Genomic DNA, 24,280 nt, shown 5'->3' on the forward strand with positions numbered 1-24,280 from the left:
ATCAAGATGCACAAAATGATCAAGTTCAGAATGAGGGTGACACAAGCAACCAAGCAAGTGAAGAAGAAGCTGCATCTACAGCAAGATTTCAAGATCTATTTCAAAGATTGAACTTAGAAAATAATGGTGCATCTACTTCAAGACAACATAATGATGAAGCACCAGAATTTCATGATGCAGAGACTGATTTGATCATTGAAGAACCAGAACTCAATGAGTCAAATCTTGACTCAACTATGTCTACAGATATGATTGTTCAAACTCCTTATGTGGAAAAGAATCATCCTTCTGAAAACATCATTGGTGATTTGCATGAAAGAGTTACAAGAAGTCATTATGAAATTGCAAACATTTGTCTTTACTTTTGTTTTCTATCCCAAATGGAACCAAAGAACATAGCACAAGCATTAAAAGATAATAGTTGGGTGGAAGCAATGCAAGAGGAATTGGCACAATTTAGAGATCTGCATGTGTGGGATCTTGTTGATAAGCCATTTGACAGATATGCAATTGGAACCAAATGGGTGTTCAGAAACAAAAGAGATGAAAGGGGTTTAGTGATTAAGAATAAAGCTAGACTTGTAGCACTGGGATGTCTTCAAGAAGAAGGAATAGACTTTGAGGAAGTTTTTGCACCAGTTGCAAGACTTGAAGCTATCAGGATTTTTCTTTCATATGCTGCCTCAAAGAACATTAAAGTGTTCCAGCTTGATGTTAAGTCTGCATTTTTAAATGGAAAGATTGATGAAGAGGTGTATGTTGTTCAACCTCCAGGTTTTGAGGATCCAATGTATCCAAACAGGGTGTATAAATTAAACAAAACCCTTTGTGGATTGCATCAGGCTCCTAGAGCATGGTATGATGAGCTGTCAAATCATCTTCTTGAAAATGGTTTCAAAAGAGGAGCCATTGACAAGACACTCTTCTACAAAAGAAAGGGATCAGACTTGCTTCTAGTACAAGTGTATGTGGATGACATCATCTTTGGTTCTACAAATGAACAAATGTGTATGGAGTTTGAAGGGGTAATGAAGTCCAAATACAGCATGAGTTCTATGGGAGAAATGAACTTCTTTCTAGGATTGCAAGTTCAACAGAAGGCTGAGGGGATTTTCATTCATCAAAGCAAATATGTGCAGGACATCTTGAACAGGTTCAACTGTCATGAGTACAAGACTGCTTCAACTCCAATGGACACCAAAGAAAAGATGATTGCAGATGAAAAGGGGGAGCCTATATATGAACATGAATATAGAGCCAAAATTGGATCTCTGATGTATCTGACTGCAACAAGACCAGATATCATGTTTGCCGTATGTGTGTGTGCAAGATTCCAATCAAGTCCAAAAGTCTCCCACATGAATGCTGTTAAAAGAATATTCAGATATTTGAAGGGAAGACCAGACTTAGGGATTTGGTATCCAAAGAACCAAGCTTTTGATCTGATTGCATATACAGACAGTGACTATGATGGCTGCAACATGAGCAGAAAGTCAACCTCAGGAGGATGTCAATTTTTGGGTGAAAGGCTAGTGTCATGGCAATGTAAAAAGCAGACTACAGTTTCAATCTCTACTGCAGAAGCTGAATATGTTGCTGCATCTGCCTGCTGTGCATAAGTTCTATGGATTCAAAATCAGATGCTGGACTATGGTTTGAATTTCTTGAACACCCCTATTTTTATTGATAATAATGCTGCATATTTTACTGTTAAAAATCCTGTTCAACATTCCAAAACTAAGCACATTGAAATCAGACATCATTTCATCAGAGACTGCAGTGAAAAAGTTTTGATTGAAATGCAAAGGGTTGATACAAGTGACAATTTGGCTGACCTATTCACCAAACCACTTGATAGAACCAGGTTCAACTTTCTTCTGAAAGCCCTGGGAATGATCAACTCTGATGAAATCTGATTAAGGATGTGTGCCTGGTTGTGTGTCTCTCTGTGCTAACTGATTATTTTGATAGAGGTTACACCTTATAAATGTTGATTGAATATGTTTTGAATATGTTTTAACTGAATGTTGATTGAATATGTTTTAACTGAATGTTGATTGAATATGTTTTAACTGAATGTTGATTTAATATGTTTTGATTATGTCACTGGTATGAAGTTAACTGATAGGTGCTTAAGTAAATATCTGTGCAATTTGTTTGAAATTGATGATACTTCTTGACTATCCAGTTAACTGATCTGATGTTTTGATAAGTAGTTTAATCTATTTGGGTGAAATAGAATGCTTGTCTGATGTCATGAGTAATCACATGTTTATGGTTACTTGAATATGTTCTTTATCTGATCTTCTGATGTTGTTAAGATAGGATAGACATTGAATGTTAGTACAGTCTGTTTTTCTTGATGATGTTAAGAATGATTAAGATTTGATTGTGTGATGCAACTGTTTATGTCAAAATGTGTTTTATGTCAAAATTAAGTGATTCAATGAATTTTATAATGAATTTTGCATAAATACTTTATTTTGGTCAAAACATGAGCAAGTTGATTAATAGTGTTGAGATATGATAAGATTATTCAGTTCAAGCTTTTAAGAAGCTTAAAAGAAGGATTTTTAAAGAGAAGTCTCAAGTAGTTGTTTTTGCTGAAAACTATGTCATTTGCCCAGTTGGAAGGACATGCACTTGTGTATGTTTGGTCCTTAAATCTCTATAGATTCAAAGGATAGCCATTGACCTGAAAACTGAATGCATTTGGGGCAATTATGACTTGTTTCTTATTCCTTCACTTAAAACTATGTCAATAGCTTTGACTTTGAAAGGACATATATTCACATGTATGTTTGGTCCTGTTGACCACTTTTGGTCAAACAGGATAGCCATTAACTTGACAATGAAGAGATATTGGGGTGATTGAATATTAAACTGTGTTTATTGGGAAATGATAGTACATTGACTACTTAGCTGATCATATGGAATTAATAGGATAAAAAGACCTTAGTATAGTCATTAACATGTATGGTTTCTTTCCCATGATGATGTAAAATCTAAGGTGATATAAACATAATGAATATGCTAATCTTTATGTGGAGATGCATATTTGTCTTTGCATGTCTCAAGATAAATCTCTCTGAATGATATGGCAGAAAAGTGATTACCCAGTCATACACGAGCCTGTTGATATTTGGTCAACCAAAATGAAACATCTTTAAATATGACAAGGAACATACTTTTAGAAAATTTGAGAAAATATCAAAAACAAGGGGAAGAATGAATAAATCAACCAAAAGTTGATAAGTGTTTTAAATATTTTATCAAACAAGAGGGTTACAACAAGAACTACAAAGATGTTAGCAAATTCAGTCTCATCTTGAATGAAAGGCATGTTGCTAACTGTAATTCCAACGTTCAACATCTATATATGTTTGAATCCAAAAATACAAAAATACAATAAGTTCTGTCATACAAAAACTATTTTTGACCAAATACAGGAGGTTGAAGTCAAATTGGGGTGATCTGGGGAAAGTCAAATAAGCTTTGAGAAGAGATATGAGGCATCATAGCATAGTGTTGACCATTAATGCATTATGCTTTAAATGAACCTAAATCATATCACCAAAGAAATGAAATTCATGCTAAGTTTATACCTGCTGTTAACCTATCTATGTTGTCATAATAATGCTGAGAGTGAAGTATTGAGATGGCTACTTAGTCAATATGATCCCATTCTTGAGATCTTTTCAGTAAATGGAAGAAACTGTTTTGAAGAGAATTAGAACTGAAATTTGATTTCTAAATGCACCATTTTCTCTTAAACTACGATCTAAAAAGAAAAATATATTTTGACAAAGTGGTTTAAGTCAAAAAGTGTTGCATTTTGCCTAAAATAGGTTGAATATGTAAGTTCGGGTAAGGTTTGATGCCTTATAACCTTTCCGGGCACAAAGTGTTTGAATATGTATTTTCGGGTAAGGTTTAATGAACTACAACCTTTCCAAGTACAAAACAGTTGATTATGTGTGAATATGTTGTTTCGGGTAAGGTTTAATGATTTACAACCTTTCCGGGTACAAAACAGTTGATTATGTGTGAATATGTTGTTTCGGGTAAGGTTTGATGATTTTCAACCTTTCCGAGTAAGCTCAGTCATTTTTGACTAACTTTATGATTTTCGGGCATGCTTTGAAGTGTTTACACTTTCCGGGTAGAGTACACTGTTGTACTCATTTCCCGAGCAAGCTTGAAGTCTTGAGATGATTATGTGTTGTTATAGCTAGCTTTTAACAATAAATTCTTGTTTCGGGCAAGCTATGCATGTTATATGCTGATTGTGATTCCAAGCGAACTTTATGAACTTTAGTCAAGTACATCAAGTAAGCTTTGTGATTTGTGTGAATATGTCGTTAGGAAAGGTTTGTTAATCTTTCCGGGCATGCTTAGATATTACTATTTAAGTTTGTCATTTTTCGGGTATGGTTTGGCATGTTGAAATCCCTCGGGTAAGGGCATACCTGATGATTGAATGTGTTTATCCTAGCAAGCTTAGTGCTAACATAGGATTTTCGGGCAAGCTCTATGAAATTTTAGACTATAGCACACTTAAATGCTTATGTGTTTTAATTTCATTCCAAGCATGCTCTGTGATATGTGTGTTTATGATTTCATTGAAATTACAAGTGTTTTCTGGCAAACTTTGTTTTCCGGGCACACTTTATATTTCGGGTACACTTGTGTTCCTTCAATATACTTGGTAATTTCAAAAGTTAACCTTCCGAGTACACTTTGCTTCCGAGCACACTTTGCTTCCGAGCACACTTTGTACTATATGAAAGTTATTCGGGTATACTTTGCATTAGAAGGTGTTCGGGCACACTATTCTTTTGAATGGTTGCTCGGGCACATTATATTTTCAAGCATACTTGAATGAATATGTTACTTGATTGAATATGTTAGTTAGTATGATAAAATTGATTATGATTCTTATGAAGGTTCATGCTAGATAGGTTTTAATTTGAAATTGAGAAATCTATGTGGGGATCTTAATTGATTCTTAGTAAGGATGTTTATTTGATTATTATACTTGATTATTTGCCTTGTGATTAATTTCTCAAGAAATCTAGTATTTCGAGTAAGCTTTCTTCATCATGTCTTAACTTTAAATTAATTTACTTGATCGAGCAAGGTTTATAAATAGAAGAATTCGGGCAAACTTTGTATATTCAAATTGAAAATTTTCCAAGCAAAGTTTGACCGGGTAAGGTTTGTAAGTGGAAGTATACCGAGTAGACTTTGGATATATTAATCTTTCGAGTAAGGTCTTATGAACTTAAATGAAATTAAATGTTTAATATATCAAGTGGATAATGTTACTGGTTGACAGCTAATAATTCACAAAAGGACAAAGAGCATTTAAAACCCACTTTCAAAAGGTATAAAAGAGAGAGTTAGGCAAATTTTTCAAAATTATTTCCCTCTCTCTCCTCCCACTGCAAATTCTCACTCTCAAAGAAACACACTTTACCTTATCTTTACACACTTTTAAATAGATAAGGAATTTATAAGCTAAAAGACAAAACACTTTTCAAATTTCTCACTTTACCTGGCATGTAAAAGAAAAAGGCAGAAACAAAAGAACTTTATCTGCAATTTTGGCAGAAAAAATTGCAGATATGTACTTTACATTTGTCTTAACTCTCATTAAAAGAAGACCTGCATATGCTATTCAAAATTGAAACTTCACATTTTAAGAGTAATTTACATTTGTGTTTTGTGCAGATTTCTACATCATTCAGAACAACGGTTTGAATTGAAATGTTATTTATACCTTGATTTTTTTATACTTACTTTGAGATCTAACTGATAATTGTGTACTCATTGATATAACAGAAAATCAGCAATGGATCCAACTCCAAGTAATTCTAATTCCTACAAACATCATCTTTCTGAAGAACTGAAGAAAGCATTGCAACGAGTTCAAACCCTAATGTCTGAGGTTGAGAAGATCTTAGCTGCCCCAAAACAGGGGGAGAAATCACCAAAACAGGGGGAGAAATCACTGAATCAGGGGGAGAATTCGCTGAAGCTTCTCTCAATTTATGAAAAGAACAGCTCAGATGATGAAGCTGACAAAGTTCCAGAAGATGAAAAAAAAGATCTTGAGGAAAGAAAGAAATTAAAAGGGAAAGAAATTGCTCAAGAGGATGATAAAATTCAGACTTTAAATTCTCAGAAGGAGAATACAATGGACTCAGAAATGAATGAATCTGAATCAGAAGTCAAAAGAGTCTATGTGCAAAGAATGACAGAAATTTATGACAGAGAATTTCTTTCTCAAATGATGTCTGATAAAGACTTTGAAGAACAAGAAAACTTGATGAAGATGTTTGAAGATGAGAGAAAGCTAAGAGATGAAGTGAAGAATAATCAGAGAGAAGTCCTACAAGAATTGATTGGAAACTGTTTAAATGATGAAGAAATTCCAAATGGTGTGCTAGTATCTCTACTCAAGTTGATTAAACAAGAAGAACCAGAGACAGAGGTGAAAGAGAAACTAGACACTGTTATTGATAAAATTTCAAAAACACTGAGTGAAGAAAAGATTGTTCAAGACAATGAAGTGAAAGATTTGAAATTGAAAGATGATTTGGAACAAGAAATGGAAGTTCAAAAGTTCTTAAGTGAATATGATGGTAAACCAAGATTTTTAGTTGAGAATGGAATTCCCTTTGATTCAGTAAAAATAATGACAAGAAAAGAGATTTTGAGCAACTTCAAGAAAATGAAAGGACAACAGCTGAACATGAAGAAGGGAGCAGCTCAATCTCTAGTTGGTATGAACAAAGGAATATCCAAAAAATGGCTATTCTATCAAAGATGACAATTAAAGGAAAATCCAAAGTAAAGGAATTCTGCAGAAAGACAACATCTTTGGTCTCAAAACAGAACAATATAAAGAAAAGGAAGATGTTTGTGACTAATCAAGAAAAATCAAAGCAAATGCACTTGAAGATAGATAAACCTTTTGTCAAAACTGCAGTAAAAGCCAAACACCCTTCAGTCACCATAATATTATGCCAAGCGGAATATTTTGTGACTCCAGAACTGAACATCTGAATGTTATGATGGAAAATGGAGAGATTGTGAAGATCTTCTCTAAAAATGACTTCAGAAAATTCAATCTATGGCAATTGAAGGTGATTGCAGCACTGTATCTCTCTGATTACAAAGAAAGGCCTCGCCTACAAGTGCTAAGAAATCATAACTGTTAAGATTCTGGGTTAAGCAAGAAAATTAAACAAGCATCTCTGGCTGAAATGAAGAATTTCAATATTAGGCTTTGTTTTGTAATGTCTTTGGACAACTTTCTGATTATGTAATTTGCTTAAGTTATTTGAATATGTAATGTTGATTTTTGATTTGATGTGTATTTTTGCTAAATGTAAGTAACCATAGAAATGTTTTGGGTCAGCTGAGGTGTTCCAATCTAGGGGGAGATTGTTGGGTCAAGAAATTGACCTAAGGGGAGATTGTTGAGTCAAAGATCTGACCTAAATGAAGTACATGGAAGATTGGAATCTTCTCAACCTCCTCTGAATTTGCTAAGTAATGGATCCGAGCACACCTTAGACCTCCGAGCAAGCTTTTATTTGGACGAGTATGATATTTTGCCTACCGGGAAAGGTTTACTTCAAATAGTCTTCTTAAGTGGTTATCCGAGCAGGGTTTGCAAATTAGTGTGTTTCCGAGTAGGGTTCACTAGTTTATGTAAATCCGGGCAAGGTTCACTTTATCAAGCAAGTCTGTTCTTCAGAACCAAGTATATTACTCTTCCGAGTAAGGTTTGGTTAAACAAGTCCAAGAAGCCAAGTGATTGGAAGACCGGGCAAGGTATGCATTAATAAGTATGATCCAAGTATGCTTGATAATCTAAAGGAATATCTCTAAGTAATATCGAGTAAGGTTCAGCTCGAGCAAGGAACAGTACTCCCGAGTACACTTTGCTAATAAGTTATTTTTATAGCAAAGAGCTGAAATGGATCATTGAAGAACAAGGTTGCTCGTAAGGAGTTGTCGGGAAAAGTCTGGTAAATTCTAGAAGACTGAAGTCTACTCGGTGAGTATTTTACTTAGTAAAATACTCTTTAAGTAAAGTCTACCCGGAAACTGATCCCAAGCACACTTCTATGTTACCAAGTTATGAAGGATGACCGAGCATACTCGGAAAGACAAGATTGATGCAAAGCCTACCCGGAAGACTTGTTTTACACTTAGTTTATTTTGAATATGTAATTTGAATATGTATGACTGTATTTAGGGTTTCTAGAAGGAATGACAGCTGTCCTAGGTTGGCAGGCCTATAAATAGAATATTTAGGGCACGCCGCCTAAGAGAGCACAATACGGATAAGACCGACACAATTAATTGAGAGAATATTGTGTGACGGCTGTCTTAGGATTCCTAGAAAAACCCTAAATCGATTATCCTTTTGTATGATTAATATTATATAAATGGAAATCTTTTGAGTGAATCTTAAGTGTGCTTTCTACCTTTGATTATTCATTGCAACCGTATGTTTGTTATTGATTCTGCCTTTAACAAACGGATATCTTTCTAAATATAGCAACCCGTCATTAACTCTCTTGTCGACACATCAATCTGTGTGAGTTATGACATAATTAATTAAAATCCAGGTGAAATCGAGGGGACCGACACAAATTACTATTCTCATGAATCTTTAGTAAATCTCTTATTGAAAAGGAGAAAATGAGAGGGATATTACACCAATTACGTAAAAAACATGATCACTAGTTTCTTCATACTCATCACATAACCGACATACCACTGAACTAGGCCACCAGGCCCGACCTAAAGGGAGGGGGAAGAGGGCAACGGATCAAGACCCGCTCTCCCGAGAGGCCCATAAATATCAAAAAAATGTTATCTATACTTATATATAATTTTGCTTTAAAACAAAAGTTTACAAAATGACTCATTAGTTGAATGGAAAGAATGTTTGACTTTGGAATCAAAAATCATAAGTTCAATTTCCACAAATGGTTTTCATTTTTTCTTTATACAAAACAATTTTCATTTGTGTTTTATATATGTCATGTGTTCAGTTCTTACAAATAGTTTTCTTTCTTTGTAACAAAATTGTGTTTTATGTATGTAGTTGGTTCTCATAGTGCAAAACTACCAATGGAAGATTTACGATTCAATATCCTTGCATACTTTAAAAAAATGACCTTGCCCTTATGAGTTATGATTTATGAATGGTGAATAATGAATTTGCAGCATGTTACAATCTTCCATGTATATATATATATATATTTTTTCTTGAAAATTTCTTAAAATAGTCATATTTGATCATTCTTTTTCAACTTTAGCCATGGTTTCGAAAAAAATACCCAAAATAGCAATTTTTTCTGTTGGATCTGACGTATACAAGAACTGATCCAACGGATTAGATGAGTCTCTAAAATGTTGCCACGTGTCATGATGTTCCGACAAAACACGAAGCTAATCCGTCGTCCGACGCAATAGTTCATCCTTCGACGCAATAGTTCATCTTCTACATCTCAAGCAAATCTATAGTTAAATCGCTTAATTTTTCGAGGACAAATAACCATAGCGTTTGTTTTCCATGAATCATTGTTGAAAAATTTGTACAAGAAAGTGATGAACTATTGATTTCAATACAGAGAAATATGTTGGAAGATTAACCTTCCGACGGTAACAAAAATTAAACCGTCGGACACGACTGTTTAATTTTTAGTTATAATACCGTAATTTTGTGTTTTTTATTTGTTTTAATTCTGTTACAGTAACAAACGTTATGGAAACCAACCGAAACTGCCAACATAACATCAATTTGTGTTTTTTATTGTTTTAATTCCATTACGGTAATAAACGTGAAGGAAACCAACCGAATTCGTGTATGTAGACTCACAACCTCAACACTCGGGTTTACCAACGTATGGGTTTACCGATCAAATAAGCATCGAATATTTTGGTTTTAGATCTGGTACAATAACACATGTAACAAACCAATTGAATTCTTGTCAACTTAGCAACTGAATGCTTGGGTTTTACCGACTTGCTCCGGCGTAACGCATCGGGTAAAACATTAGTTAAGTTTTATATACGGATTTTACTACTGTCTTTGTTAAGTATTTTTTTTAATATATTTATTTTCTCGATAATGCTATGGATGTTTCTACGGATTTTGTTTTTGACCAGGGCGGCCCAATAAACAAAGTGGGCTAGGCAAGGGCTTGAGGCCCCCAAAGTTATAAGGCCCCCATTTTAAAAAAAAAAAAAATTATATATCTATATGCAGTAATAATGGTGGTATGTTTAGGTTTTAAATGGAGTCAAGGAGAACGGCGCACGCCTGGAGGTTCACAAATCACAATAGTTCAATCATGAATCAACCAACTATTCAACTAATCAAGGATGAAGGGATTGGACAGCAAATAAATTATAACGGTAATTTTTTTTTTGTTATTATCGCCAATTAATAGATCTAAATCTCTAATCGACTAGTATAAATTAACCACTGATTAATCCATCAGACATACAACAAATCGTGACTGAGTGACTCCGGTGAGTTCTGCAATCAGTTTGTAATCAATCAGTGGCTTTAGTTTTCTGCAACAATCAGTGGCGAAAAGTCTTAGTGCAATCACCAATCAGTTTTCTGCAATCAGTTTGTAATCAGTTTGCAATCGGCTTGCAATCAGTTTGCAATCGGCTCTGGTCTCTGTGCAATCACCAATCGGTTAGTTTTAAATTTTGATTTCAGCCTGCCTATTGCCCTAATGTTTGTTTGCTTGTTTAGATTTTTAGTTGTGTTGACGGTTTACTGTTAAGCTTAATTTTAGATTTCAGCCTAATGCCCTATTTGCCTACTTGACATTTGTGCTTAATTGTATATTTGTATTAGAATAGAATTTTCCTTAATCAATGTCAACCGACACCGAACATATGAATCCGGTTATGCAAAAAAACAAAAAAGACTTAAAAGGGAGGCTTTAGTTCAATCACAAGAAGGAGCTATTTTAAAATTTTTCACATCCACAAAAACTACAAACAATGAACATACAAATGACGACCATCCTATATATAATGACTTTACAAATGACGAACAACCTATAAGTATTGAACTTTCAAATGACGAACAACCTACAAATAATGAACCTACAATTGATGAGTTAACAAGTGACGATGAACCTATAAATGATGATCAACTTCCAAATGAGAATCAAGCTAAAGAACCTCCAAATATTGTTGACCCAAGTCAATGGAATAATATCAATAGTAATTTAAGGGATCTAATTGTAGAAAAAGGCCCGGTAAAAATTTATGGTTACAAATTTCCAAAAGATGAATATTCAAGAAGCTTTAATAGTTCTCTTTATATTCGAAAGTTACCGAATGGAGAAAAAATAGAAAGAAAATGGTTGGTTTATTCTATTGGACTAGATAGAGCATTTTGTTTTTGTTGTAAGTTATTCAATGTGAATCAATGTATAAGTAAATTAGCATATGAAGATAGTAATGATTGGAGAAATCTTAGTGCCAAATTAAAAGAACATGAAATAAGTAATGCGCATATTGTCAATATGAGAACGTGGATGGAATTAAAGGTAAGATTGGTGAAAAATAAAACACTTGATAAAAAACTCAAGATCAAATAAATAAAGATAAAGAACATTGGAGAAACGTGCTAATAAGAATACTCGCCGTTGTAAAGAGTTTTGGTAAAAAGAATATAGCATTTCGTGGGAAGAATGAAAAAATTTATGAAGAAAATAATGGTAATTTTTTAGCTATTATCGAGATGATTGCGGAATTTGATCCAATAATGCAAGAACATATTCGACTCATAAAAGAAAATGAAATTCATAATCATTACCTTGGACACAAAATGCAAAACGAATTGATTTGTTTGTTAGCAAATGAAATAAAAACTAAAATTATTAAAAAGGTTAAGGAAACTAAATATTTTTCAGTTATACTTGATTGCACTCCCGATGTAAGTCACAAAGAACAAATGTCCATTGTCTTACGATGTGTAGATGTTTCATCAACTCCGATTCAAGTTAATGAATATTTTATAGGATTTTTAACAGTAGATGATACAAGTGGTAAAGGCCTTTTTGATGCTATTATTAAAGAAATTAGTAATCTAGGGCTTGATGTAAATGATATTAGAGGACAAGGTTATGATAATGGATCGAATATGAAGGGAAAACATCAAGGCGTGCAAAAACGATTGTTAGACATTAACCCTAGAGCATTTTACACACCATGTGGTTGTCATAGTTTAAATTTAGTAATTTCTGATATGGCTATTTCTTGTAACAATGCTGAGGATTTTTTTGGTGTATTACAACGTGTTTATTGTTTGTTCGCATCATCCACTAAAAGACGGAATATTTTACTAGATAATGTAAAACATTTAACTATTAAACCATTATCACAAACACGTTGGGAAAGTCGATTAGAAAGTGTTAAAGCAATTAAGTTTCAAGCTTTGCAAATAAGAGAAGTATTATTGGATTTATATGAGGATAGTACTGATCTTAAAACTAAAGATGATGCTAAAAATTTAGCTACGGTACATTTTGAAAATTTTGAATTTTTATTAGCGATGGTTATTTGGTATGATATTCTGTTTGCTATTAATATAGTTAGTAAAAACTTACAAGCAAAAGATATGTGTATTGATGATGCTATAAAACAACTAAATGAACTTATTTGTTTTTTTAAAACTTATAGAGAGGAGGGATTTGAAAAGGCTATGACCGCAACTAAACAAACATGTCTAGATAGTGGTATTGAACATGTTTTTTGTGAGAAACATATTATTCGTAGAAATAAAAAGTTTGATCAAAATACTGATAATGAAACTTTAAAAACTCCTATCGAATGTTTTAGGACTGATTATTTCTTATACATAGTAGATCAAGCTATATCTTCACTCACAAGTAGATTTAATCAATTTAAAGAGTTTGAAACTGTTTTCGCTTTTTTGTTTAGTATAGAAAAGTTAAAATCGTTCGATGAAGAAATTTTAAAAAAGAAGTGTATTAATCTTGAGAATTTTTTGAAACATGATGACAAGGTAGACATTGATGGTTTAGATTTATTTCAAGAACTAAAAATGCTAAGGGACATGATAGATATAGAATCTGACACACCTATAAACATATTAAATTATATTAAAAAGTTTGATTCTTTTTCGAATGCTTATATTGCTTATAGAATTGTGTTAACTATTCCTGTGACTGTTGCTTCTGCAGAACGTAGTTTTTCTAAATTAAAGTTGATAAAAACTTATTTAAGATCTACAATGTCACAAGAAATGTTAAATGGTTTAGCTCTTTTGTCGATTGAGAAGAACTTTATAGGAGAAATTGATTATGATTATTTCATTAAACAATTTGCATCTATTAAAGCTAGAAAAATAAATTTCATATAAATATTATTTTTGACCGACACGAAATAACTTAAAAAAAAATAAATTTTAACTCCGCCGACTATAAACGTTTGGTTTATTATTACCGGTCCCAAGCCCGGATAAAGGAGGAGGGTTTATACTTAAAAATTTTAGAAAAGAAAGGCCCCAACTTGATAGTTAGCTTGAGGCCTCTAAAAACCTTGGGCCGCCACTGTTTTTGACATTATATACACTAGGATAGTACCCGTGTTACACACGGGTTGAAAATAGATAAATAACAAAATCAATATATACAACCATAAAATTTTATAAATAAACAACCATATATTAACATTAGGATGGCCTAAACAAAATATTAGAGAGTAACATTGTCAAATAAAGAGTTAATAGTTGCACAAACTTATCTATATTAGCAAAGTTATGAAAATATTTAAATCGTATTTTCCCAATATGAACTTAAAAAATTTCTGTTCTAAAACAAAAGCATTTTGCTATAGAACCTGAAAAACAAAAAAAACCATGCAACTTGATTAATTAAGTATTAAACTAAAAGCGGCGACCAAAGCTAGACAGTAGACCCTTAGTCTATGGCGGCGGTAGATCGTAATCTACACCGGCGGCCGAAGCCAATTATATATATATGTACAAACGTCCCCGGGTAGGACGAGAACGAGAAGAAGAGAAAGATTTAGGCCAGAACCCTAAGGCTTTGATACCATGTGGAATAATGAAAACTCCGTCAGGTGTAATTTATTATTGATCAACTATATATAGGAGTACAATTGAGGTAAATACAAGGAAACTAAATCAAATACAATCTCCAACTATGGTAACACTATATTACTAAAACTCTAATAATATATTCTATAATATTCTCTAATAGTGTAGAGTTGACAAAAACAAAAAAATAATAGTTCTTATAGAAAATTTATTTAAAACATAAGACTAATATATTTTTAAGATTGATGCATGGTGGGCTCTGGTTTCCTTAAACCAGTCGGTAGGACGTGGATTTATGCATTGCCGCCTGTTTTCGTGAGAATAATAGGATGATAATAAAAAAATGTCCTCCAATTACGCTGCAAATTATGGGGCTTGTATTAGTTAAATATATACAAATTAAACCGTCAAAGTCTCAAAGAATATACATTGTAATTATAAAACATGAATGTATATTATTTAACAGCGTTTGAAACTATGCATATTAACCGAGTGAATCTAAGACAAAATATCATTATCAATTGTTCTTACTGATTTGGACGTAACATAAAAGAATATACTTTTTCCTTCTCTTACATCAACTCTTCAGTTTTACTTTTAGAGTTACTCTTAAAACATAATACTTTTTAAATTTCTTCAAAGAAATAAAAGACAACATAACAGTTGTTTGATAGTTTGATTAGAAAGTTAGTTTGTTAAAAGTAGGCACGTTCTTTGCTAAAGCCTACACCAATTTTTTTCTTTTGTTCATTTTAAATCCGGTCCTAATCATCTAATTAGAAACGTGTTAATTAAGTATTATTAACTATACCAACCATGCTAATAATATTCTAAGCAATATATGCAAATTGGTTGAACAAGAACAAAAACAACAGCTTTCCTCCAATATAAAATTTTATCTCTAGTGTTATTTTCTCATATGAGATCATATTGGATATAATCATCATATAGATTCGATCAACTCATGACCGAGCATTTAAAGACTTGAATTTGTTTTATAAACAACTTTTAAGAAGATTTACTTGTTTCTATATACATTTTTAGTTTTATAAACATGCTTATAGTAATAATTAATTTTTTAACGTTTAGTTAATCGGATTATAATTCATAATCCCAAACAAACTGCTTCCATTAAAGATTATACATTTTTAATTTATGTGGTTGGTTGAGATAAAGATGGACTTGGGCTTTGTGAGGGCAAAAAGGGAAAGAATTACGGTGATATAGAAAAACAAATAAAAAATATATTTGCCCCCATGCAGGATCGAACTACAGACCTCCAGTTTACAAGACTGGCGCTCTACCACTGAGCTATAGGGGCAGTTTTGTTCACTTTGTTTACGTAAATCTTTAAATTTCCACTTAAGCAATTAAATTGAAAAACCAAAGACCCGATACTTGACGTGTATAGTTTTTTTATTATATGTAGAAAAATAAACTCTTATGTTTATAGTTTAACTAGTTTGATCCTCTTGTTTTACGGGAGTTTATTTAAAATTTTGTTTTTAATCGTTTTGCTCTTTTATGATGATTATTTTATTTTTAAAGTACTTTTGTTTTAATTTAGTACATATATATTAGTTTGTTATTATATTTTTTAACGTTTGGGTTTTATCAGTTGAGATGTTTAGGTTTTTTAAATTTTTAACGAACAAACATAAACGAACACGAGCATGTTGATTTTTATTAATGTACAAACATGAGCACAAATATTTGTCTAATGAAAAAAGAGGCGTTGATATAGTTGACGATGGTGGGTAGTATTGGAAGTTAACTGACCATGGAGATGATATACCAGCAATGAAGAACATGCAAATCAGATAAATTAAATTAGGGTTTGATAATAAAAGTGTTTATCAATAAATAAGATCTTATAACCCATTTGAGGGCTATTAGAGTTTGGTAAGACACATAACCCATGAAAATTATTCTTTGATAATTAGATGGTTATTTCACAAATAAATGAGATGTTATAACTCATTTAAGGGTTATCCGGGTTTGGTGAGACCCATGACAGTGAAAATTATTGTTTGCTTATGAAATAGTTTAACAAATAAATGAGATGTTATAACTCATTTAAAGACTACCCGGGTTTGGTGAGACTCATACCCGCGAATTCGGATCAAATACATGAGAAACATTCATTTATAAATCAAGCAATCTGGTGGCTCTAGAAGATTGAGGGAACAACCTAAAAGTGACATCTAGGATTTTATGATAGACAATTATATTAGATAAGTTAGATTAGATAATAATGAAGTTGCAACACTTTGTTATTATGTTATCTGTTAACATAAAAAAATCATTTTAAGTTTGTAAAATTAAAAGTTTTGTTTTTTCTTGAAGCCTTTTTGTAAATATCATTTTAGTAATAGTTATGGAGGGATCCGTCAAGGGGATCCGTTATCTCCGTTATTGTTCCTAATAGCTATGGAGGGGTTATCGGGTATGTTAAAAGAGGTAGTGTCGAAAGGGTTTTTTCGCGGGATAAGGGTGGGGCATAATGGTCCAACTTTGTCTCATTTTTTGTATGCGGACGATGCGGTGTTCTTGGGCGAGTGGAACATGACCAACGCGGTAAACTTGAAAAGAATTTTGCGGGTTTTTCATGCGGTGTCGGGCCTAAAAGTAAACTTAAACAAATGTCGGGTTTTTGGAACGAAGGTGGACGACGGGGAAGTGTGGGGGATAGCTCGGATCCTACATTGTAAGGGGTATTGAGGAAGCTGGAGCGAATAAGAAGAGTGTTTTTTTTGGGTGGAACGGAAGACAAAGCAAAAATAAATTGGGTAGCCTGGGACAAAGTCACTGCCCCCGTTGGGAAAGGCGGCCTTGGTTTGGGTTCACTTTCGGTCGCGAACTTGGCTTTGCTCGCAAAAGGGTGGTGGAGATTTAAACAAGAGAAAAATGGGTTGTGGCGTAAAGTAGTGTGGGCGATTCACCACACAAAGACCGGGGAGTCACCACTCAAAGACCGGTTCCCTTTATTGTTTAAGCTTGAACGCATAAAAGGATGCAAAGTGGGTGACAGATTGGTAATTTTTGAAAGGGAATTGTGTGGGGTTTGGAGTTGGCATAGGAAATTGGTATCGGCTGATAAGATTAATGAGTTTAGGCAACTTTTAATCCTTTGTAGCGGGGTGAACGTTGGGTATGGGATAGACAGATTAATATGGGCTTTAGACGGATCGAATGACTTTTCAGTTAATAGCATTAAAAAATGTGTGGGGGAATGGTGCTATCCGGACACGACTTGGGTCTTCGGTTGGAACAATTGGATTCCAAAGAAGGTTTGTGTTCTCGCTTGGCGGGTGGGGTTGGAATGTGTGGCCTCGTTAGCTGAATTGGCAAAAAGGAATATTGTATTTGAGTTGGTGTTATGTCTGTTGTGCGGTGAGGTAGATGAAACGGTGGTGCATATTTTTACTTCATGCGGTTTTGCACAAGATGTTTGGCAAATACTTGCACTTTGATGTAATATTCCAAATTGCTATGTGTTTAGTGTCCGAGATATTTTAGAGATGCACAAGTATTCGGGCTTTAATAGTGACAAAAGGAAGATGTTCCAAGGGGTTTGTCTCACCGCATTGTGGGTAATTTGGAAGGCAAGAAATGAGGTGGTGTTTAACGGGAGGCCGACCATATTGGGGGAGGTTGTTGGAGACATCAAATCGCTAGCGTTTTTATGGATAAAAAACCGGTCTAAAAGGAGGGCACTAACTTGGGAGAAATGAAGACGATTTGAAATTTGAATGTTTGTTAGTTGGTGTTTTTAGGTGTTTCACTTGGGTGTAATTTTGGTCCTTTTTGGACATTGTATCTTTTTTGTACATCTATAGTCTTTGTTGGCATTAAAAAAAAATCATTTTAGTAAAGTCAAACCCTGACATCTGAAGCGATCCGTAGGTACTAGGTACTAGGCTTGGACAGCAACACTGCCAAACACATAGGTTTGGATGGAGACACGTTGCACATACATGTTGTTTGTTTATTCTCGTGTTTCTTGACACACATGGGTTTCGATGGCGACATCACATGCTCGATCGAGTAAATCCTTTTCAAATTTAATTCAATTTTCTTCAACTTGCGTTAATGATTTATTTTTCCATTACTTACACTAAATCCTTTTGTTAATCTGAGAGAAAACTGATGCTTCCGTGTTATTATAACATAATACAATTTTGAAATATAATAAACAACTTTATATATGTGTTAAAAACAATATTATGATAAATGTTATTTGCATATAAACATGTAAAGCGTGTTGGAATCCCTTGGTTAATCGATAAAGTTATCCCACATTAAGGAAAGTCTTGATCAATAAGAACGATTCAACTTTCTCTATGGTGTTTGGATTGCTTATTGAAACTTCTTATCTTTTTATTATTTATTGAAATTGAAATAATAATAAACAACTTTGAATTGCTTGTTTCACTCATAAACAATCACATATATATAACCACTAATTTAGATTTTTTTTTTATTTTGAAGGAACATTTGGATAACTGACGGGTCACCGATCCACCCAATAAACTTTATTTCTCCCTCAGGAGGGAACCAACCCTCTGGCCAAACATGAAACCTTTAAAAACTTCCTTATTTTTAATTGGTATCAAATAACCAGTATAAGATGAGATGTCACAATTATATGAAATCTTTAACTTTAAGAAAGATTCAAGATCAAAGACTCAAATTATTTACATCTTGAAATGGTTTTTGTGACGTCTATAATCTTGCTTCATCATCTATTTTCAATTGACAAGAAAAAAACACTATACATGTGTAAATAAGACGAGTTTTGTTGTAAATACTAACATAGAAAAACACATTTTGCATGGTAAGGTGGTTGTTACAAATTACCAAAAGAGTCGTCTTGAAATATTATTCACAACAGTTCATGTATATATGAGTTTAGTTAGCTAGCAAATTAACCACAAATCTGCTTTTTTTAAGCACATATAATTAACATAGATCAGTTAAATATATAAATCTGATTGGATTACTATATCATGATCAAGAACCTTATAATCTCTTCACCTAGATGGTTGTATTCGCATGTATGGTTCTCAGACATAGCAACGGGGCTATTCTTTGTATTCATATTCAAGTCCATACGCCAAAGACTCGCTACAAATGGTCCGATGATATAGCCGGTTTTCGGGACGTTTCCAACGGTAGCCTTAAATGCCTTCAACATTTATGAATGGGGTACTAAGGCTTTGATCAAATCCGGTGGAACCTTTTCGTATAGAGGTATTTGGATGAGTGGTACTTTTGGCATTGTCACAAGTGATCCTGTTAAAATTGAATACATGCTTAAGACCAATTTCAAGAATTTTCAAAAAGGGAAAGCTTATAAAGAGAAATTTTATGATTTACTTGGAGACGGAATCTTTAACGCCGACGATGAGTTGTGGCGGACGCAGCGTCGAGTGGCTTACTCTGAAATGCGTTCGACTCGTTTCATCCAGTTCTCCATGGACTCGATTAAAACGCTTGTGCATGACAAGTTGTTGAAGGTTTTAGATGCTAAAAAAGGGTGTGTTATTGATTTACAAGATGTGCTTCTTTGTTTTACTTTTGGTAATACTTGTTCGGTAGCGTTTGGTGTCGATTCGGGGTGTTTGGAAGTTGAATTACCGGAGACTTCTTTCGCTAAGGCATTCGAGAAGGTGACTTTCTTGATCTTGATGAGATGGTTGGCACTGCGTTACCTATGGAAGCCAATGAAGTATTTTAAATTAGGGTTTGAGAAAACACTACAAGAAACTGTTAAAATTGTGCATGATTTTTCTGAGAAAACTGTATGAAAAAGAAAGATCGAATTATTATCCGACAATGGGAGTTCAAGGTGTGATCTTTTGTCAAGATTGATCATAATGGAACAAGATAAAAAAGACAAGTTTTTTACTGATAAAATGTTACAAGATTTTCGCATAAGTTTCATCTTAGCAGGTAGAGACACAAGCTCAGTGGGACTATCATGGTTTTTCTGGTTAATTGCCAAAAACCCCTTGGTAGAAGCCCGAATCCTCGACGAAATCTACAATGTCTTACGACAACGAGAAGAACCCTACGAGGAAAATCAAGAAAATATAGTATTTACCAAAGAAGAATTGGAGAAAATGAGTTATTTGCATGCATCAATATCCGAATCCTTGCGTTTATACCCTCCTGTCTCGTTTGATTTCAAAGAGCCACAAGAAGACGATGTTTTCCCCGATGGGACTCCGGTTCAAAGGGGTGCACGAGTTATGTATATGATGTATGGCATGGCTAGAATGGAGAGCCTTTGGGGTAAAGATTGTTGCGAGTTTAAGCCCGAAAGGTGGATCAAAGATGGTGAGTTTGTGAGGGAAAGCCGGTTCAAGTACACCGTGTTTAACGCGGGTCCGAGGTTGTGTGTGGGCAAGAAGTTTGCGTATATGCAAATGAAAATGATTGTTGCTTCTATTTTGTTAAGGTATAGGTTGAAACTTCAACTTGTTGAAGGTCATAAAGTATGTCCAAAAGTAAACACTACACTTTATATGAAGCGTGGTCTATTGGTCACAATAGAGCCTAGGGCAAAGTTGATAGATTGATGCTGATTTGGCATCACTATCGGATGGTCTGCTTTTTTTCTTTTATGTAATTGTTGTGAACTTTCAACGTTATAAACAATGTGAGATGTAATGGAAGTTTATGTAGATTCTATATACTCCAAATTATTTATCTTCTATAACATAAAATTTAGTTCTTTTGTTTGATAATATCTTTTATTTAGTGCCCATTTAGATTTATCCTACATTTGTATCAAACTTAAAATTATTAGGTTGGTCTTCGGTTATTGTATCAAATATTCATGCATTTTGACACCCACCACCATCAAATGCTATTAGTAGATCGTTGTCAAACAATCTACTAACACCATACTAGGAAAACAATTATGTGTCAATCCCATAAACCCGAACAACGCCATCATTGTCAAACGTCACCATACCAAATCTAAGATTGTCTCAAGGAAATTACACCTGATATAACGCACTTGTTTCCAATCCCTCAACTTCAACGTTCCATGAAATATACTGATGTATGGTACTTATAAAACCCTAACCGTGTATCGTCATCTAAGATAAATGTTGCTTGTGAGTCATGGAAACATCAAGGATTTCCTCACCTACAAGAAAAACCATGATGTATAGCTTTATCCCCATGATTTGGCACACAATTAAGCACACCTAGTTCTTCTCATTCCCACATAATTGGTTTTGTTGGCTTCTTCAATTTGAAATAAATAGATGAGTTTGTTATGGAACCCGTATATTTTCCAATTTAAGAATACTAACAAAACACGTGGCTAGTTAAGGATTAGCTACGGCATCTTTTGATAATCTTTACCTATCTATACATACTATTAAAGCAAGATGCATTTTTCACTTGTCAAGCTTCTAGGGCCTCCACATCAATGTCATCTCAAGGCCATATCACCAATGCCTTTTATATCAATGCCATGTCATATACTTAACTATATTTAAACCATAATATTTCATATTTTTTTCCCTCATCATTTTTTTCTCTATTTCTCAAAAACCCGGCTCTTCTTTCATTCATCTTCTATATTCCGGCCAATCCTAATGTATATTGTTATTAATTAGTTTCCGGTAAGTTAATTTGCCGGTAAGTTAATTTTCCGGCAATATTTCATAAGTTTTTCCTCTAATCATGTTTTTCTCTAATTCCCAAATACCCGGATCTTATTTGTTCCTCTTCTATATTCCGGCCAATCCAAATGTGTATTGTTATATTATCATCCGGCAATATAATATTATTTTCCGGTAAGTTTCTATTATATTTATTTTTTTCCGGCAATATATTATCATCCGGTTATTGTTTCATCCAATTTTGTTATGTTTCTTTTAAATCAGATTCGTGTTTTTAATACAAATCGGCGTTATTTATTATTTTTGGACGTTTTTAACTTTTTCTGGTAAGTGTTGCCGGTTATTATTTCCGGTTATGTTTATAACAATGATTAAAAGTCGTTTTTTAATTTTTGTGTGCTTTTATTTGACATCTTGTTAATCTATGTTGTAGATGAAAATTTTGATAATTGATCGACTGTTTCTGTTTATATATGTTTGAATAATTCATTTAACTTTGTTAATCAAAAACTGAGATTTCATGGTTAACAATCATATTTGTTATTTACTGGTAAGACTTTCCACATTAATATTGTTCTTTTATAATTTCAGGTTAATGACAAGACTAATAGATGCTCATTTCGCTTTTCCGGTATACCATGGTAATTCCGGCAATATAGTTTTTCCGGTAACACCTTTTAAATTTTCCGTGTTTTAATTATGTTCAAAAGTCCATAATATCAATATTAATTCTCGAATTTATTATTTCAGGTTATTGTCCGACTCATCTGTACTAATATCACCATTGATCAAGACTTTAGTATATGTATTTTTATTATATATTCATGTATAGATTTAATTTTTTTAATATTAATGTATTTCAATATTTGAATTTCATATATTTTAGTTAAAAGTTAATAGTATTTGTTTTCCTTTTTTTAATAAATTACACCATTGACTATTACATTAATTATAATTATTTAGTTTAAGTTTCCTAATGTGTGGTCATAACCGAATTATTTGTTATACATTGGCTTTTCTCAATTAAGTATTTCCTAATTTTTGTGGTGTTAATACAATTAATTACATTTATATTTATACACCATGACTTTCCTTAATTTACAAATAATTATAAAATATCAATTCTAATTATAAAATAACATTTAGACATATAAAATAATTTTATTACTTTAACGAAATAAAATAATTTTATTACATTTAGACATGTAACGAAATAAAATGTAAGTTAAAATTAATTTAAAATTATTTGACCAAACTCAAAGTTAATCTTAGTTTACCGTAATTGTATATAGTTTTTATATATAATAAAAACACGGAAAATTTTTTTAATTATCCGTAATATACATAATAATAATTTCTCTAAAATTAAATGTCTATAATCTATAAATAATAATACATAATACAGAGTAACAACTTTACTAATTTACATAAATAAGTAAATCAAGTTATATAATTTATCTATGGTATATCTATACATTTTTGGTATATGATTTAAATTTTTAATAAATGTCCATATTAATTGTTTGACTAACAGCTTTCCTTTGTATTCATTTAACAGGTTTCCTATTTAACAGGTTTCCTTAAATTGTACAACTAACATTTGAATTTGTAATTAAATAATTATTAATTTGAAATTATAAGTCAGTCAAACTTAATTTGAAATTAATTTGAAAACTTAGGGGGTGTTTGGGATTGCATCTTAAAAGTGCTTATAGCTTTTTTGAGAGGCAAAATATCCAAAATGCCCCTTCAAAAGCACCTAAAAGCTCCAAACCCTCCAAAAGCACCTAAAAGCTCCAATTTGGAATCCAATGATCTGTTTCTTTTAAGAGATTTGGATCAGTTAAAGCTTGCTAAGGTTATAAAAAAATGACACATTTGGATTTGGAAAATGAAGTTAGTGATAAATGTTTTTCAAGATGGTAATACTTAATTCAAACATGGTTTGTAATAAATGATTTAAATTGATGTGCAAATAAACACGGGTACTATCTTAGAGTAATAAATATTACAGTTATTGATGTGTAATAAATGTCTTAGATAGAGTTCATATTTTGAATCAACATTGAGATAAAAGTTTTGTTGAATCGACATTGTAGAATTGTTTTATTGATTTGAAGACTAATTTCTTTGTTTGCTTATATTATTGTACTAATGATATAAGTTATAAAATATTTCAACTTTTCATTTATCTTTGTTAGTCGTTGTATGTTTTTGTATTTGATTCAAATAAGATATGATGTCTTATAATTCATGTAAAAGTATCATTTATTTATAAGTATAACATTTGCATTTCATTAAATTTATATGATGTTACATATATATTATGTTTTTAAATATGTTCCACCGTGTGTAACACGGGTACTATCCTAAATCAATATTGGAATCCAATTATCTGTTTCTTTTAAGAGATTTGGATCAGTTAAAGCTTGCTAAGGTTATAAAAAAAATGACACATTTGGATTTGGAAAATGAAGTTAGTGAGAAGGTAAAA

General features: G+C 32.7%; 2 protein-coding genes, 1 non-coding gene and 1 pseudogene across 3 annotated transcripts; 3 read left to right on the plus strand and 1 right to left on the minus strand.

Annotated features, from left to right (window-relative positions):
• The first annotated feature begins 12,013 nt into the window (after nt 1-12,013).
• Nucleotides 12,014-13,444, plus strand: LOC143541427 (uncharacterized). The gene has a single exon (XM_077034261.1). The coding sequence runs from the start codon at nt 12,014-12,016 to the stop codon at nt 13,442-13,444; it is 1,431 nt and encodes a 476-aa protein (XP_076890376.1).
• Nucleotides 13,445-15,392: 1,948 nt separating this feature from the next.
• Nucleotides 15,393-15,464, minus strand: TRNAT-UGU (transfer RNA threonine (anticodon UGU)). Its single transcript has one exon. It is a non-coding gene; the product is annotated as a tRNA-Thr (tRNA).
• A 1,109-nt stretch (nt 15,465-16,573) lies between these two features.
• Nucleotides 16,574-17,616, plus strand: LOC143541437 (uncharacterized). Its single transcript, XM_077034270.1, has 2 exons — nt 16,574-16,850; nt 16,937-17,616. The coding sequence occupies exons 1-2, from the start codon at nt 16,574-16,576 to the stop codon at nt 17,614-17,616; spliced, it is 957 nt and encodes a 318-aa protein (XP_076890385.1).
• A 1,536-nt stretch (nt 17,617-19,152) lies between these two features.
• Nucleotides 19,153-20,964, plus strand: LOC143540334 (cytochrome P450 86B1 pseudogene; annotated as a pseudogene).
• The last annotated feature ends 3,316 nt before the right edge of the window (nt 20,965-24,280 follow it).

The sequence above is a fragment of the Bidens hawaiensis genome, unplaced genomic scaffold, assembly GCF_021521415.1.
Source record: "Bidens hawaiensis isolate Kalapana, Puna unplaced genomic scaffold, B.hawaiensis_p1.1 tig00000820_1, whole genome shotgun sequence".
In the NCBI taxonomy this organism is placed as follows: Eukaryota; Viridiplantae; Streptophyta; class Magnoliopsida; order Asterales; family Asteraceae; genus Bidens; species Bidens hawaiensis.